General features: G+C 47.3%; 1 protein-coding gene across 1 annotated transcript in view; it reads left to right on the top strand.

Moving 5' to 3' along the window:
• The first annotated feature begins 111 nt into the window (after window positions 1-111).
• Window positions 112-17,632, top strand: part of Ranbp10 (RAN binding protein 10) — a 61,180-nt gene continuing 43,659 nt past the window's right edge. The window contains exons 1-2 of the mRNA XM_057753813.1: window positions 112-378; window positions 1,133-1,244. Coding sequence (XP_057609796.1) covers window positions 144-378; window positions 1,133-1,244 — 347 coding nt within the window. The 5' untranslated portion in view covers window positions 112-143. The remainder of the gene's footprint in view (window positions 379-1,132; window positions 1,245-17,632) is intronic.

The raw sequence follows: 17,632 nt of genomic DNA, 5'->3' as shown, positions 1-17,632 counted from the left end.
CATGGTTGTGTCCAAAGAAGGGTTCACGGATTCGAACTCAGTTTCCCTACGGCCCTGGGATGCTCACAGGCCATTGGCTGAGTAAGGCAGATCTTGTTGCACTCCTCCCCGCCCCCAGTGACACAATAGCAGCTCCCTCCAAGATGGCGGCGGCGACGGCAGACCCGGGAGCTGGGAACCCGCAGACTGGGGACTCCTCCGGTGGGGACACAGGGGGCGGGCTACCGTCACCCGGGGAGCAGGAACTGAGCCGGCGCCTGCAGCGCTTGTACCCTGCTGTCAATCAGCACGAAACGCCACTGCCGCGATCCTGGAGCCCCAAGGACAAGTACAACTACATCGGCCTCTCCCAGGGAAACCTCCGCGTCCACTACAAAGGTATCAGCGGGTCTGGCCGCTGGGAGACAATCCAGATTGTTGCAAGGAGGCTGTCACCATCATGTCCCTTTCTTTGCCTGGGTTTTCTGAGTTGGGCCTTTGCCCAGCGGAACGTCCAAGTAGAGGGATTGGCCAGGCCATGGTTTACCTGCTTCCTTTCCTCTGTCCTGAAACAGCCGACTTTAAGAGAACTACAGTTAAATGTCCTAAACCAGTGTTGGACAAGACCTTCCACTTTAGGGCCTCCCTTCCTGTCCTGAACTGACTTCAACCTCAGCTAGGTCCTTTACCATGGCTTAGTTTCGGTAATGTTTGCAAAAAGAGGTGGTAACATTCTCACAGGCAGTGCATGGGCTGCCTGCCTGCTAGTCTTCCCAGACTGGCCTGGGGGTTGTGTGCTCAAGTTGTTGGTAGTGGTGACTTCCATTTCTGGCACTTCCTTCCCCGGGTTCCAGGCTGGGCCATTTGGATTCTAGAAAGAGAGACAGCAGTGTTCAGAGTCTCACATGTACCTCAGTTACCTGTGTGTACCCTTGTTTTGTTATGGAGGACAGTATCATGAGGTCAGGACACTTGGTTGGTCTGGGGTGGAGTTGATCTAAAGGTGGGAGGCTTTTGTGTTTACTCAATTTCTTGGACAGTACAAGAGCTTCTCTGGCAAAGGAGGGCTGGAGTTACCATGGCACAGAGATAAAGGAGGCTTATTTTTGCATTTTTCTGGTGTTGACATTCCTTCTTTGCCTTTTTACATCAGGTCATGGCAAAAATCACAAAGATGCAGCCTCGGTGCGCGCCACTCACCCCATCCCTGCCGCCTGTGGTATTTACTATTTTGAAGTGAAGATTGTCAGCAAAGGAAGAGATGGGTAAGGCCCTCTTTACTCTCCTCCCCCCTCCCACCCCCAACACAGAGCTGGTGTTCCCTCTTGTCAGAGTTTGAAGTTCCTGACTGGTATTAGTGACTGAGGTTGGCCTGCTGACCCACTTGGATCTGTGCTACCTCTCCCCTAAGTGTGAACGTGGTCTGGTTGGTCTAAACAGTGGGCCTTGATAGCAGTAGGCACATTGTAGGTTGAGCAGAGGACATTTCTTTTTTTTTTAAGTATTGTAACTAGATAGTAACAGATCAGGGATATAAATAACAAGTATACATTAGCAATTCAGAGGCCAAATGGGGTTTCCCCTGCTAGCATGTGGTGTTTGTGACTTCCCTCCTTTTGAGGTTGAGGTTCTTTTTTTATGGCATTTAGTCATGTAGAGGCCTCAGTAAACTTCAAAGGAATAATAGAGTCTGGGTAGCATTCATCAAAGCTGTGGTGGCCACTGTCATCTGGATAAACAGTGTATGCATGGTCAGAGTCAGGTGACCTTGCTGCTCATAAACTTGTTTTTCAGTTCAGGGACTTGAACACCAGTTGGACCAGCTTTAGGAAGGTCTTATTAAAGTCAGCCTTAGGGAGACTCCCTATTTTAGAGTGACTTTAGCAGACACAAGACATCAGAGGGAACATCTTTTCTTCTTGGTTTTTTTTTTTTTTTTTTTGGTTTTTCGAGACAGGGTTTCTCTGTAGCTTTGGAGCCTGTCCTGGAACTAGCTCTTGTAGACCAGGCTGGCCTCGAACTCCCAGAGATCCACCTGCCTCTGCCTCCCGAGTGCTGGGATTAAAGGCGTGCGCCACCACCGCCCGGCTTCTTCTTGGTTTTTTGAGACAGGATTTCTCTGTGTAGCTTTGAAGCCTGTCCTGGAACTCGCTCTGTAGAACAGGCTGGCCTTGAACCTACAGAGAACCACCTGCCTCTGCCTCCCCAGTGCTGGGATTAAAGGCGTGTGCCACCACTGCCCGGCTCATTGTCCTGTCGTCTTCCTTATTCTCCCGGTCTCCTTTTCCCACTAGTAATTGTAATAAAACAGGTGTTCAAGCTATGAGATAATGTGACTATAACTATCTTGGGACAGGCTTTTTAAATCAGACCTTAGGTTTGTTATGGGAAATTTGCAAACCCTGCCAATGACATTCATATGGACCTGAGTGTGTGTTTTTGAGCATTTGGGATATTTTTTTTCTCCTAACTGTCCCTTGTGTTGTGTGCAAAATGCCAGGTTTAGGAACCAAGACTGAATTGAGTGTGATGACGCAGGCCCTTCAACCCAGCACTCAGGAGGAAGAAGTAGGCATAGCTCTGTGAGTTCGAGGCCAGCCTGGTCTACAGAGAGAGAGTTGCAGGCCAGCCAGACCCTGTCTCAAAACAAAAAGCAAAAATGAAGCTGAGTCTGGGGAAGGACTGTTGGGATCAGAACCTCCCTGCTTTCTCAGTGACTCTGTGGCTTCCTAGCCAAGGAGGACTCTGAGCGTGGGCACATCCTTGGGGCTTGTCTCTTCATTGTCGTCCTGGGAAGTCAGTAAGCATCTAAACTGCCTTTAGCCTTAACTTTCAGTGACTTTAGAATTTTCGTCCTGGGAAGCTGTTGCATCTTTAGCTTTCATTTCCATCTGCTTTGTTTGCAGATGGGAAACTTACATTTTGCAAGACTTAAAAACTTTTTAATATTTTTTCCACCATCTGGTAGAACATATCTAATGTGTTTAAACCAGTATCAATGAGAATAACCTCTTAAAACAAACACCTCAAATACAGTTACAGTGTTGACTGAGATGCTGGTGTTGGACTCTGACATTAGCAAGGAGACAGGGCCATAGTTCTTAAACTCGTAGGGAGGAAAAAAATGTGTCTTCTCTGTAGCCTTTTTTCATAGATAAGGGCTGAGCTAGTGAGAAACAAGAACAGCTTTTCAGAAGGGGAGTGTTTAAACTTAGAGGTCTGGATTCCTTTAACTGGCCTTTTAAATTTCAATGGCTCTTGAGAAGAAAGCTCTGTGTGTGACTGCACGACTGCGGTGTTATCTACAAGTCTGAAAACAGTGAAAGCCAGGTGTGGTGGTGCATGTGCTAGTCACAGGACTCTGGAGGCTGAGGCAGGTGGGTCTCTCTGAGTTTAAAGCCAGACTGGGTTTATGTGGCAAGTCCAGGACCAACCAGGGCTGCATAATGAGACCTTGTTTTAGCGAAAGGAGGAGTATCTTTCTCTGCTTCTTTCCCCAGCATTTTTTCTTTTCCCTCTTTAAATAACAAAGTTTCGTATATTCCAGGCTGGCTTATAACTTCTTAAGTGACCAAAGGATGATCTTGAACTCATGGTCCTCCAGCCTTCACTTTCCCAATGCTAGGATTACAGATCTATGCTACCCCACTTGGTTTATCTAGCGCTGGGAATTGAACCCAGGGATTCACACACACTAGGAAGCCCTCTGCCAACGGAGTGATGATCTTGTACCCTAGTCTCAGTATTTTTGCATACAGCAAATACAGTTGTTGAGTTAGTCTGGAAGCCTCAATCGTATAAAGATCATGTGTGTCTGTAGTGGCTGGCTTCAGTTGACAGACAGCTAAGTAGTAAGCTGGTAAGAGAGTGTGTGACCGGCTCCTCACAGCTACTGTCTGGAATCCTTGAAGGCTTTTGTGGCTGAGATGTCAGGTGTTGGTATGAGCCACGCAGTACAGTTCATATTTGTTTTTTGAGGAAGCCAACAGAAGTTGTAGGACAGACGGACCCTGACTCTTCCCCATCAGCGTTGGAGATAGATTTCTGACCCAGGTCTGGAGGACAGGTGGACATCAACTCCTCCCTATCAGTGTTGGAGATAGATTTCTGACCCAGGTCTGGAGGACAGACGGACATCAACTCCTTCCCAGCAGTGTTGGAGATAGATTTCTGACCCAGGTCTCGTTGATGTCCTCAGCATTAGCTGTAGCTAATGGCTTTGTAGCCTTCTCTGTTGTCTTATTTGAGCCTCATAGCATCTCTAGAAAATGGCTGGGGTAAATGGTGATAAACTTGTTTTGTGGGTGAGTCCTTGAGCTGTTTGGTGGCCTGCCCTGGCTGCAGGGCTTGCGACGTGCAATAGAACAGCCTAACCTGTCAGATGTCCTTGCCTGATCCCAGACACGTGCCTGAGCTGTTGCTGACTTCTCGCAGCACAACTGCTATTGCATTCCTTCTCTGGGCTAGTGTGCAGGAACAGCCTGCTGGATCTGCAGGGTCACAATGTCAAGGGACGGGACTGACGTGTACACACTGAGGCTAGAGAAGCAGGGCATGCTGTGTGCTGGCCTTGACTGACTTCTCCCATTGACTCTGTAATCTTGTTTTGTCTGTAGAGTTGTGTGTTCCTAAGGTATTTATGAGTCCATTTTTTGTTGTCATGGTTGATTTAAGTGATTTTATGTTTTTACTTTTAGTTACATGCGTGTGTGCGTGTGTGTGTGTGTGTGTGTGTGTGTGTGTGTGGTTGGGTATGTGCATGTGAGCAGAATATGATGACAGATCCCCTGGACCTGGAATTACAGGTAGCTGTGACCTGCCTGACGTGGTGCTGGGAATGGAGCTCAGGTCAGGTCCTCTGGAAGAGCAGAGCACTGATGCTCTCAGGTCAGGGCCTCTGGAAGAGCAGAGCACCGATGCTCTCAGGTCAGGTCCTCTGGAAGAGCAGAGCACTGATGCTCTCAGGTCAGGTCCTCTGGAAGAGCACTGATGCTCTTGTTGACTGGGAATGGAGCTCAGGTCAGGTCCTCTGGAAGAGCAGAGCACTGATGCTCTCAGGTCAGGTCCTCTGGAAGAGCAGAGCACTGATGCTCTCAGGTCAGGTCCTCTGGAAGAGCAGAGCACTGATGCTCTCAGGTCAGGTCCTCTGGAAGAGCAGAGCACTGATGCTCTCAGGTCAGGTCCTCTGGAAGAGCACTGATGCTCTCAGGTCAGGTCCTCTGGAAGAGCAGAGCACTGATGCTCTCAGGTCAGGTCCTCTGGAAGAGCACTGATGCTCTTGTTGACTGAGTGCTTTCTCTGGCCCCTCACAGAAGGGTTTGTTTCTTTGCTTTAGGTGGTGGCTTGTTTGTTTGTTTGGTTGGTTGGTTTTGGTTTTTTGAGACAGGGTTTCTCTGTGTAACAACCCTAGCTGTCCTGGAACTAGCTCTTGTAGACCAGGCTGAGACAAAGATCCGCCTGCCTCTGGCTCCCAAGTACTGGGGTTAAAGGCGTGCATAACACCGCCTGACTGGGTGGGGATTCTTTTTTTTTTTTTTTTTTTTTTTTTTGGTTTTTCGAGACAGGGTTTCTCTGTAGCTTTGGAGCCTGCCCTGGAACTAGCTCTTGTAGACCAGGCTGGCCTCAAACTCCCAGAGATCCACCTGCCTCTGCCTCCCGAGTGCTGGGATTAAAGGCGTGCGCCACCACCGCCCGGCTGGGTGGGGATTCTTTTGAGACAGTTTTGCTTTGTACAAACAAGTGTCTCCTAAGTGCCACAGAAAGGCTTATTTCAAGGGGCTTATAGAGTTTTTCTTTCTTTTCGTTTTCTTTTTTTCATCTCGATGAACCAAATATAAGAGAGCAGAGGCAGAGCCAGCAATAGATCAGCCTTGTCCACAGGGAGCCTGTGACCTACTCAGTGGAGAATGGACCTGAGAAGAGCCCTTCGTAAGAGGAGGCAGAGCTTGGGCAACTCAGCAAGGGATGAGTAGGAGTTCCCAGGAGGCACTACCCATGGATCCATGAGTCTTGTGGGTCATTAGCTCCATGCCAGGGCATAGGGCTTTTTGGCCTCTTCCCCTTTAGGAGGAGGACTCTGTAGAAGGAGCTAAGAGCTTGGCATAGATTGGTTGGCTTTGGCTGGATTTTGTCAAGTTATCAGAGTTGTGAACTGTGGGAGCAGGTCTGATAGGGTGAGGAGATGTCTCAAGCCTTGCCAGGGCTGCCCCAGGAGATAAGGGGCATCTGGTTGGCCTTTCCAGAAAGTTAAGTAGGCACTTTATGAACCTGTGGGTGTCCCCAGATTTTAGTGATGACACATGGAGGGTGTGGCTGTCCTGGCTGACAGATGCTTCAGTGTGACCCTCAAAATAGACTGTAACATCATCCTGGTGGCGGAGGCCTCCTGACATGTGATGTGTGACTCTACCCAAGAAGAGCAGACTTAGCCTAGAGCACTAGGTAGTGTAGGGAGAGGTGGGGTTCTCTTTAGCAAGGGCCCCGGATAGGTTACAGTCAACCAACTCTTGCTTTCTCAGTCATGTAGTAGAACACTCACCCATTCACGCCACATACCAGGATGAACACTCATTGTCTGTCCTAGGTATGGGCTCCAGGAACACAGACACAAGGCCTTTCTAGAGACAAGAGGGATACACCCCTGTGTGTGACCTCACAGGGGCAGAGAAATTGTTAGCCCATGGTATGTGCCCTAGCTGGTTGGCCCCAAGGTTCCGTTTCCTTCTACCCCCCTGCGTTTAGGGTATGCTTCATAGAAGAGAGGGTGACGAACAGTGGGAAGAGCAGCTGGGATGCTCAAGGGGAACAAAGTGAGACGCGGATGCTTCGAGCAGAAGACATACAGATGGGTAGGCTGGCCTGGGGATGGTGACTTACACTTGTAATCCTAACACTCAGGTGGCAGAGGCTAACCTGGGACTATACAGAGAGTCCATGCTTGTTTGGGGAGAAACAATATTTGGGGCCAGGACTGAAGGACTAAGTAAGTAAGGGCCAGATGGAAAACCCCTTGTGTATTGTGGCCAAAGATTTTGGACTTTGTTTTGAGGGCAGTTGTGTGTACAGACTCTGGCTAGGGCAGAAGACACCGCCGTCTGGTCTACCAGGCCTCTGCTCAGAGTTCTGTCCGTGTGGGCTAGTGGTTTAGGTCCTTCACCTGGAGCGTGATTTTCTTCTTGAGTGGTCCTTTCAGAGCGAGAGTGACTCTCTGCTTATACTATAATTGTGTGGTGGTTGATTTTGCCAGCTCCTCTTTCAAAACCATCCAGGCATTTCTGTCTCATGAGTTAGGGTCATCCAAGTCTAGAGATAGCCTGCAGCTGGGCCTCTCTTTCGGGTCTCTGTGCATGGTTCAGGGCTGTTGAAGCTCCGTGTTTGTCTGTGGACTGGCTAATGCCTGCCCGTATGTCCCGAGGAGTAGGCGCCAGGGGTAGTGGAGTTCTGTTGTCCCTGAGCACCCCAAAGCGGGGGGGGGGGACACGGACGGACGGACGGACGGACGGACAGCTGAGCTTTAGGCTGCATCTTTCCTCAAGTTCCAAACATGGTGCTGTTTCCAGTGATATGGAAATACGTGGGCTATGGAGCCTCCTGGGGTGATACATGACTTACTTACATTGTGGGTGGAAACTAGTTTGGGTATCTTGAGGTGTAGCTCTGGCATGAGTTGAGAAAGCTGAAACCACTTTCCTGAGGGGACTCCCTGCTCATTTCCAGTTGCCATCTACATCCAACTATGAGCTCAGCATGGGGAGCATGGCACTTTTTTTTTTTGGTTTTTCGAGACAGGGTTTCTCTGTGGTTTTGGAACCTGTCCTGGAACTAGCTCTTGTAGACCAGGCTGGTCTACAGGGTTTCTTTGTGTAGCCCTGGCTGTCCTGGAACTAACTCTGTAGACCAGGCTGGCCTTGAACTCACAGAGATCTGCCTGCTTCTGCTCCCAAGTGCTGGGATTAAAGGCGTGCGCCACTACTGCCTGGCAGCACTTGAATTTTTTAGGTTACTATTTATTTTATTTTCATGTTTGTGTGTGTGTGTGTGCATTACACCACATGTGTCGAAGTCAGAGGACAACTTAAAAGAATAGGTTCTCGTCCATCATGTGAGTCCTGGGGATGGAACTCAGTTCGTCAGACTTTTCAGCAAGCTTCTTTTGACAAACTGAGCCATATCACTGCCCCATGGGTGATGGTGGTAGTGGTTGGTTTTTTGTTTGTTTGTTTTCTTTTTTGTGTTTTTGGAGAGAAGGTCTGGCTATATGGCCTTGGCTAGCCTAGACCAAGCTATGTAGACCAGGCTGACCTCAAACTCATAGAGATCCATCTACAGCACCATACTCTGGCCCATGGGTTCTTTATAAGTTAAATCTTACTTGGTCAAGGGTCAGCCTCTAGGGAAATTCCTAGGAGAAATTCCTATACTCTCCTCCTCACATCCCTGTTGCTTCTTCGGTCTCTGGAATGCTTGGTTTATTTCTGTAGATGGGTTGGTACAAAAGGGAAAATCCCAGTTAGAGGGGAAGCCACGGTTTGTCAGGCTGAGCAGAGAGCATGAGTTTAACAGAACACTGGAAAAGAGGGGGGTCCTGAGGAGGTCTGTGTGTGGTCAGGGGGCAAGTTGGAAAGAAGATGCGCGTCTGAGAGGAGAGAGAGCTGATCTCAGTGCAAGGATGTCTCTTTGACCCTCTGAATCCATACAGAATGTCTTCATAACTCCAAGACTGCCAGTGTTTTGATTGTGACCAAAATGTGGAGTCATGGATGATTTCCGGACTGGAGGACTTGGTGATAGAGCAGTGATAGAGCCTCTCTGTCCCCGAGATGTTAGAATAAGATGCCCTGGGCTGTGTAGGAATTTGGAATGGGCCAAGGAAGTTCTTTCCACTGCTCTCTTGCCTCTCTCCTTGTCTTAGAAGGCATCTTGAGATTTCAGGAAATTTTAGGGCAGTGTGCTGGCTAGTTTCATATCAACTCGACACAAGCTAGAGTCATCTGAGAGGAGGGAACTTCAATTGAGAAAATGCCCATAAGATCAGGCTGTAGGCAAGCCTGTAGGGCATTTTCTTTTTTTCTTTATCTTTTTTTAATTTTTAATTTTTTTTCATGTGCATTGGTGTTTTGCCTGCATGTATGTCTGTATGAGGGAGTTGGATTCCCTGGAGCTGGAGTTACAGTTGTGAGCTACCATGTGTGTACTGGGAATTGAACCTGGGTCCTCTGGAAGAGCAGCCAGTACTCCTAACCACTGAGCATCTCCTTAAATAGTAATTTTTGGTGAAGAGTCCAACCCATTGTGGGTGGGGCCATCCCTGGGCAGGTGGTCCTGAGTTCTGTTAGAAAGCAGACTGGAGCTAGGAAGGGTGGCCTTTAATCCCAGCGATCTGAAGGCAGAGGCAGGTGGATCTCTGTGAATTCAAGGCCAATCTGGTCTATAAAGTGAATTCCGGGACAGGCTCCAAAACTATGTGAAACCCTGTCTTGGAAAAAAAAAAAAAAGAAGCAGACTGAGGAAGCCATGGGGAACCAGCCATAAGCAGCACTGTGTCCATGGCCTGTGTGTCAGCTCCTGCCTCCAGGTTCCTCCTTTGTTTGGGTTCCTGTTCTGACTTTCTTCAGTGATGAACAGTGATTTGGAAATGTGAGCCAAATAAGCCCTTTCCTCCCCAAATTACTTTGGTCCTGGTGTTTCATCAGCAGTAGTAACCCTGAGCAGGACAGTCAGAAATGACAAATGTCAGGGCTCAAATACACCCCTAGACCCTCAGCTTCCGGGGCACACATGGATAACAGCATCCATTCTGGTCCAGACAGAGCTCCAGGATTTTATTTAATTAAAGTATACTAGGGAGTTGAACTTTTTTGATCACATTGTGAACGTGAGATGAAATCCACCAGCCTCGGGGCAGAGGTGATTGGAGGTGAGAAGCAGACAGCAGAGAAAGGGTAGCTGTGTCTAGATGGTCCGAGGGCTCAGGTTTTCTCTCCTCCAGGACAGTGCCAAGGTAGAGCTGTACGAAGAAGCAGCAGAGGGGGCAGCTTGGTTGCATTCTACTAACAAAGTCAAATCTCACTTACAAGTCGAGAGTCAGTCCGTAGTTGGCATGTATCATTTTTATACAGTGTCTGGTGTCTGTGGTGCTAGCTGCCTATCAGTGGTTATATTTACTTTGTTTATTTTCTTTTTTTTTTTTTTTTTTTGGTTTTTCGAGACAGGGTTTCTCTGTGGTTTTGGAGCCTGTCCTGGAACTAGCTCTTGTAGACCAGGCTGGCCTCGAACTCACAGAGATGCGCCTGCCTCTGCCTCCCGAGTGCTGGGATTAAAGGCGTGCGCCACCACCGCCCGGCCCCTTTTTTTTTTTTTTTTTTTTTTTTTTTTTTTTTGGTTTTTCAAGACAGGGTTCCTCCGTGGCTTTGGAGCCTGTCCTGGAACTAGCTCTTGTAGACCAGGCTGGTCTCGAACTCACAGAGATCCACCTGCCTCTGCCTCCCGAGTGCTGGGATTAAAGGCGTGCACCACCACCGCCCGGCTTACTTTGTTTATTTTCTTATAGTTTATTTAACTTTATTTTTATGTGCATTGGTGTGAATGTGTCAGCTTCCTTGGAACTGGATCTTCAGACAGTTGTGAATTGCCATGTGGGTGCTGGGAATTGAACCGGGGTCCTCTGGAAGAGCAGTCAGTGCTCTTAACTGCTGAGCCATCTCTCCAGCCCCCTTGTTTATTTTTGAAGCAGGGTTTCTCTAACAGCCCTGGCTGTCCCCGGAACTTGCCCTGTAGACCAGGCTTGCCTTGAGCTCAGAGATCTACCTGCTTCCTGAGTTAAAGTTCCTGGGATAAAGGCGTGTGCCACTATCTCCTGGCAAGACTTGTTTTCAAGACTGTTGACCATTTAGAGAAGGAGTCCAGGGGCTGGATAAATGGGTCAGAGGTTAAGAGCACTGGCTGCTCTTCCATAGGTCCTGAGTTAAATTCCCAGCGCCCACATGGTGGCTTACAACCATCTATAATGGGATTTGATGCCCTCTTCTGTCAAGCAGGCATACATGCAGATAGAATACTGTATATATAATAAATAAATAAATCTTTTTAAAAAACAAAAACAAAGCAAAAGAAGAAGAGGAGCCCATGTCTGAGCAACCTAGAGTCATCTGTACTCTAAGCCACCTTTCTCTTTATATTTTTGGTTGTGAGCCTAGCCTTTAACGGCTGAGCCATCTCTCCAGCCCTAAGCCACCTTTCTCTACGGGACATCTTGACTGAGGCCTTTTTGTGTATTGGATTACCCCCCCAATAGTGCTGGGGCCTATCATGCTCCTCCTCTAAGTGAGCCGCATGGCTTCCTGGCAGTGGGCTATGGTTGCTGGAGGAACAAAATGCACATAGTAGTTGGTGCCATGATGGTCTGTGGTTTTGAGTGGGCTCATCAGACTATGAAATGAAATCCCCGGTGCCAAATGTTAGCTCTCATTTCAGACCTAGTTCGTGTTTTATAGCCACTGCCCTAGAGTCTTCTCTGTTATTGAAGCCGTTGATTTCTTTTATCTGGGGCAAGCTCTAATAGGAAGAAGATTGCCAGTCTGATGAGCCGTGGCTGAAGTGTTAGACATCAAGATGAAACTGTCAGGTGATTCCCCAGAGCTCTTTGGAGAGCTGGACCTTTGTTTTTTATTTTTCAAGACACAGTTTCTCTGTGCAGACCTGACTGTCCTGGAACTCACTCTGTAGACCAGGCTGGCCTTGAATTAAGAGATCTACCTGCCTCTGCCTCCCCAGTACTGGATGCAAGGGCGTGATGCTTGAAGCCAGGCCTTTTTTTTTTTTTTTTTTTTTTTTTGAATTAGAGAAGATAGACTCAGTTTCCCACAGCTCTCAAGAGCTGTCTCGGTACCAAGGCTCAGGCCTTTTGTTTCTTCCTTTGCATCACTTCCTACCAGAGCTAACCTATTAATAGAACTTTTAAGTCTAAAGCCTTGAAGTCCTGTAGCAAAAAAAATTGGTTCCTTTACATTATAGGGTCATTATTGTTATTATTTGGTTTTTTGAAACAGGGTGTCTCTGTGTAACAGCCCTAACTGTCCTGGAATTAGCTCTGTAGACCAAACTGGCCTTTAATTCACAGAGATCCCCTGCCTCTGCCTCCCGAGTGCTGGGATTAAAACTGTGCACCACCATTATTTAAAGTGCCCATAAGATCCACCTTCTACTACGTGGTTTGACCCACGCCTTTAATCCTAGCTTTGGAGTTCAAGGTCAGCTTGGTCTACAGACCAAGTTTTAGGACAGCTAGGGCTACACAGAAACGCTGTCTCAAAACCAAAACCAAACAAAACCTCTCCCTTTTCTCCGCGAAGAAACTGGAGACAGTGAGAAGATTCGGGCCTGTGCTTTCACTATTCTCATTTGTCCGTGCGAGCAGAGAGGGGCAGAGAGGGGCTTCTTCTGGCCCCAACACAAGGCCAGAGTACAGGCCATTCAGAAGCTTTCCACTGAGCTGAGCCAGGGCCCTCACTTGTCTTATCTGGAAAGGCCAGGTGAGGCTCCTGCCCGCTCAGCTTAGCTGAAAGGGTGTGACTGCTGACGATCTTCAACATAAAATGTGCTGTTTTTCTGCTTTATGTTTTAGCTTGCTGACTTCTTTTCTTCTTTCTTTCTCCCTTTCCTTTTTCTTCTCTTTTGCTTTTCCCCTAGCTGCCTTAGAGCTTGCTCTGTAGACTGGGAGGGCCTCAAACTCAGAGATCCGCCTGCCTGTTCATCCCAAGTGCTGGGACTAAGGTGTACCACCAAGCCTGGCTAATTTAATTTTTACGTAGCTCTGGTTGTCCTCAAACTAACTCTATTGACTAGACCTTGCCTACGGTAATAAAATAAATAAATAAATAAATAAATAAATAAATAAATAAAATAAAAATTACACAAAAAGAAACATCTATATAGTTCTTTGCCTATTTCATAATTGGTTTGCTTTTTATTTGAATTATAAGGGATTTTTTTTTTTCCCAAGACTGGGTTTCTCTATGTAACCTTGGCTATCCTGGAACTCAGTCTGTAGACCAGGCTGGCTTCAAATTCATAGAGATCTGCCTGCCACTGCCTCCCGAGAGCTGGGACTAAGGTATGCACCACCACTTCCTGGGTCTTTTTTTTTTTCTTCTTCTTAAACCTGAGGCTGTCTGATGCATTAGCACTTGCCTGGTTGGTACACTATATGTAGACACACTGTTGTAGCACAGGCTGGCCTTGAATTCCTGGTCCTTCTACATCTGCCTCTCGAGGGCTGGAATTACTGGCATGGGTCACTATATCCTGCTAGTATTGTATTATTTTTGCAGTGAGTGCATGTGTGTATGTGTGTGTTTGTGTGTCTGTGGGCATGCGTGTGCAATGGTACAGGTATGAAGGTAGAGGAAATTTTCAGGATTCAGTTCTCTCCTTCCACCATAGAATCCAGAGATTGAATTCAGGTCGTCAGGTTTGTGTGTGAATTACTTGCACCCACTGAGCTGTCTTGCCTGCATCCTTAGTTGACTTTTTAAATGCTTTTCTAAGATATATCCCATCTTGGGTTTGCATCTGGGTATGATACATTTGTAATAGTGCACAGCCATTATTGACATTATTCTGTTAAGAGTTATGCTAAGGTCAGAGCTGGGAAGGAGCTGAGAAGCCCTTTAGTCTAACTTCTCCTTTTCTGATAGGGAACCTGAGATGTGGGTTGAAACTCAAGATCTGTGATCCCAAATTCGGGTGGAGTCTAAGAGCCCATCCTTTCAGAGCTGGGGTGTTACGTCTAAGGCCGCTGAGAAGTGTTCTGTCAGTCTCTCCAGACTGGCAGGGAGTTTGAAGGACAACTCAGAAGGCTGGGCGCCAGTTCCCGCCCCTCTTGCAGCAGCTTCCCCTGTGCTGGGATTAGAAGCGCACACCACGCCTGACTTCCTGTCGCTTTAAAATTGATAAGATCTGGCAGGTTAGTTGGGCAGGTAAAGGTCTTTGCCACTAAGCTTGATGACCTAAGTTTGACCCCTGGGACTCCCGTGAAGGAAGGAGAGCACTAGCTCGTGTAAATTGTTCTCTGACCTCCATGTGCACATCATGGCAAAATTAGTAAATAAATATAGTGATTTCTTTTTTTCAAAAAACAAAATAAGCCGGTTTAGTGGAAGATGCCAGTAGGATTTGCTAAAGGAGGCAGAGGTAGGAGGATCACGATTCGAGGCCAGCCTGGGTGATGGAACATGCCTTTAATCTCGGGAAGCAGAGGCAAGCCAGTTCAAGGCCAGTCTGGTCTATAGAATGAGTTCTAGGACAGCCAAAGCTACTCAGAGAAACTCTGTTCAAAAAACCAAGATAAATTCTTCACATGCTTCCCTTCCAGAAGTAGGAAGGGCGCACTAGATTTGTTCCCCGTGTAGAAGGATCTTCCCAGCCCCATTATGAAACAACAGAAAAGGTGTCGTGTCCCCGCTAGCCTTGTTCAAAACTGCAGGGTTGAGTCCAGTGCTCTCGTTTCTAAGTCCTGTCCTCTAATATCACCAGGCATGACTGAGTTAGGAAAAAATCTCCAGTCTTTTGGAGCTCTGCTGAGCCTGACTCACTGCAGTGGTGTCTTCTGAGAGTGAGCTCTGTTCTTGGGCTGGGACCCAAGATGCCATTTCTGCTGTTTCTTCCAGTGCACTCTCAGCCCCCGTCAAGTTCAGGGCACTGGGTGTATGTGCTGAGGCGCTAATAAAAGCCACATTCCCTGGTCTGTCTCTTGCCACTGAAGGGCTATGCTGGGATGAACCAGAGACGGTTATAGCTGTCTCCTCAATGTGGTTGTTTTCACAATTATAAAAGTGATTCCAGGGCTTAGGGATGTTTCTTGGTAGACTGTTTGCCTAGCATGTCAAAGCCCTAGGTTTGATCCCTAGCACCATGTAAACTGGATGTGGCAGTCCATGTCTATGGTCCCAGCACTTGGGAGATAAAAGCAGAAGAGTCACAAGTTCAAGGCCAGCCTTACTTTGGCTGTGGTTAGTTAGGGGCCTTTCCTGTCCACCTACAGCTGTGGCTGCCCCTAGTCTCTACCTGGCTTGGTCCTGCAGTGCAGAGCCACAGTGGGGGTAGAGTGTCTCTTGTAGCTGCAACTTGCATTGTGATTTTGGCAGTGAGCCGCAGAAACTGAGAAGTTAGAAACCAGCTCATGACCCAGCTACCATCAGGAACTTGTCTGTTGTCTCTCTGTTTTGCTGTCATATAGAAAGAAAAAAACAAAAACAAAATGGGTTTATTTTGCAGTTACTGGTGAGGTAAATTATTCTCTCTTATTTCTTCTGATGCCTGAAAAGAGAGCCCAGTGAGAAGCCAAACTTTTGGATCCGTTCTGTCACCTATTTAGGGGCTGACTCCCTTCTTCCCAGGCTGTATTAAATCAGCCTGTATCTGGTAGTGTTCTTAGCATGGCTTGGCTTATTAGCAACAAGGAAGCAAACGTTCAAGACCTTTCTCCTTGGTAATCCCGAATAAACAGGCATTTGTTTTTAGATGTCCCAAGTTCAGGCCCTTGAGACTAGCCAGATTGATCTGATTCCCCTCCTGGAAGAACCTACAGTGACCTGCTAGACAGAGTGGGTCATGTATACAGTCATCCACCTGCTTTCCCTGAGCACCAGCTCAGGTTGCTTCTGGTGACTGGCTGCACTGAGGCCTCTCTGGTTTCATGGTAAAAGTAGATTAAACAGGCCGAGAGCCGAGAAACATGCCCATGGACCTATGGTGAACTTGGGAGCAGAGATGAGATTGGAATCGGAGCTGTTTGCAAGTAGGTTTCTCATTCAGGTGCTTGTGCTTGGTGTCAGTGCTAGAACAGAGCTGGGGGATGGCGGCCATACCTCTTGCTGAGCACGTTGGCTTCAAACTTTCCAAATGAGTCCCAGTTGGCCTTGCTTTGGTGACTGGTTGTGCTGTTCAATGTCTTAGGCTCTTTAAATCCCTCCAAACCTAGAAGTTCACTGGTTTTAAAGAGTGGTTGGCTTTTTCCATGTCATTCCGTCCCTATTGCTTTACTAGGATGACTTTGGTAGGTCTGGGTTTGCTTCTTCAGTCTGTGTCAGCTATCTGATCAGTGTAGCCTTGCTACACCTCTTCTGTGGCTTTCCACTGACCTCCCGTGAAGCTTAAACTCCTTAAGTTAGCATGTAGGCTGTGCACACAATCCCTGTTTCCTGTCCAGCTTTGGTTCTTTATAAGTCTGCCCAGCCTAGAACTCAGCCGCATCGAACTTCTTTCAGTTCCTCTGCCCTGTGTCTGCTTCTTTGCCTTTTTATGCCTTTGCATATTCTGTTGCTTCTGCATGGCACATGCTCTCTCTTGCTTCTCTCACCTCCTTTACCAGGCCTTAGCTCAGCTTTCACTTCCTCAGGGAATCCCGCCCTTCACGTCAGTCAGTACATCCTGGATCTCTGGTTTAACCTTAACCTGACAGTGGTGGGACCGAGTGTAGGCCCTACCCTGTTCTCAGCTCTGTGCTGATCCTGTGGAAAGCATGCATGAAATCTCAGGCTCTACGGAAGAAGGTACTGACATCATTCTTTTACTTGTGGTTATCCAGATACCCCTTCACGATTTGTTTAAAAAGCAGAAACTTGCTGGTGGTGGACTATACCTTTAATCCCAGCACTCGGGAGGCAGGGGCAGGCAGATCTCTGTGAGTTCGAGACCAGCCTGGTCTACAAAGGGAGGACAGAGGGCTATTACACAGAGAAACCCTATCTTGAAAAACCTAAAAAGCAAAACAAAAACCCCAGAAACATTTCTGCATTGAATGCTTGAGACACCCTTGTCATAATCAGTTAACTGGGTGAGAGTTTAGTTCTAGGCTCCCTGTTTTGAGTCTTTTTTGTTGGTCTTCATGTCTATCTTTTGCTAATCTTACACTTTTTTGTTGTTGTTGCTGTTGTTTCAAGACAGAATTTGTCTATGTAACAGCTTTAGCTGTCCCGTAGCTCTTGTAGCCCAGGCTGGCCTCAAACTCATAGAGATCCACCTACCTGCCTCCCCAGTGCAGGGATTAAAGACATATGCCACTATGCCTGGCCTTTATTTTATTTTATTTTATTTTATTTTATTTTATTTTATTTTATCTTATTTTGAGACACTATGTAACCCTGACTGGCCTAGCACTTGCACTTGCTATGTAGGTCAGGCTGCCATTGAACTCTCAGAGATCGCCTGCTTCTGCCTCCAGAGTGCTGGGATTAAAGGTGAGCACTCCAAGCCTCCTATATTTATTTTTTTGTCTTAACGGCTTTACCTAGAACTCTCAGTGTTCTGTTGAAGCAGTAATAGTGAGAGAGCATTGTATTCCCAGTATTAGAGGATAAGCTGTGAGTCTTGTTACTGTTTTATGTTACTGTGTTAGGATTCTTTCTGTTCTTTGTTGAGTATAATTGGAATGTAATTTTTGTTTTGTTTTGAGACAAGGTATCTTTGTTTTTTTGTTTTTTTGGTTTTTCGAGACAGGGTTTCTCTGTGGTTTTGGACCCTGTCCTGGAACTAGCTCTTGTAGACCAGGCTGGTCTCGAACTCACAGAGATCCGCCTGCCTCTGCCTCCCAAGTGCTGGGATTAAAGGCGTGCGCCACCAGAGACAAGGTATCTTTGTAGTTCTGGAGCTTGCC

The sequence above is a fragment of the Chionomys nivalis genome, chromosome 21 (assembly GCF_950005125.1).
Source record: "Chionomys nivalis chromosome 21, mChiNiv1.1, whole genome shotgun sequence".
NCBI lineage: Eukaryota > Metazoa > Chordata > Mammalia > Rodentia > Cricetidae > Chionomys > Chionomys nivalis.
The sequence above is the reverse complement of the archived record's forward strand: the minus strand, read 5'-3'. Positions and strand labels throughout refer to the sequence as shown.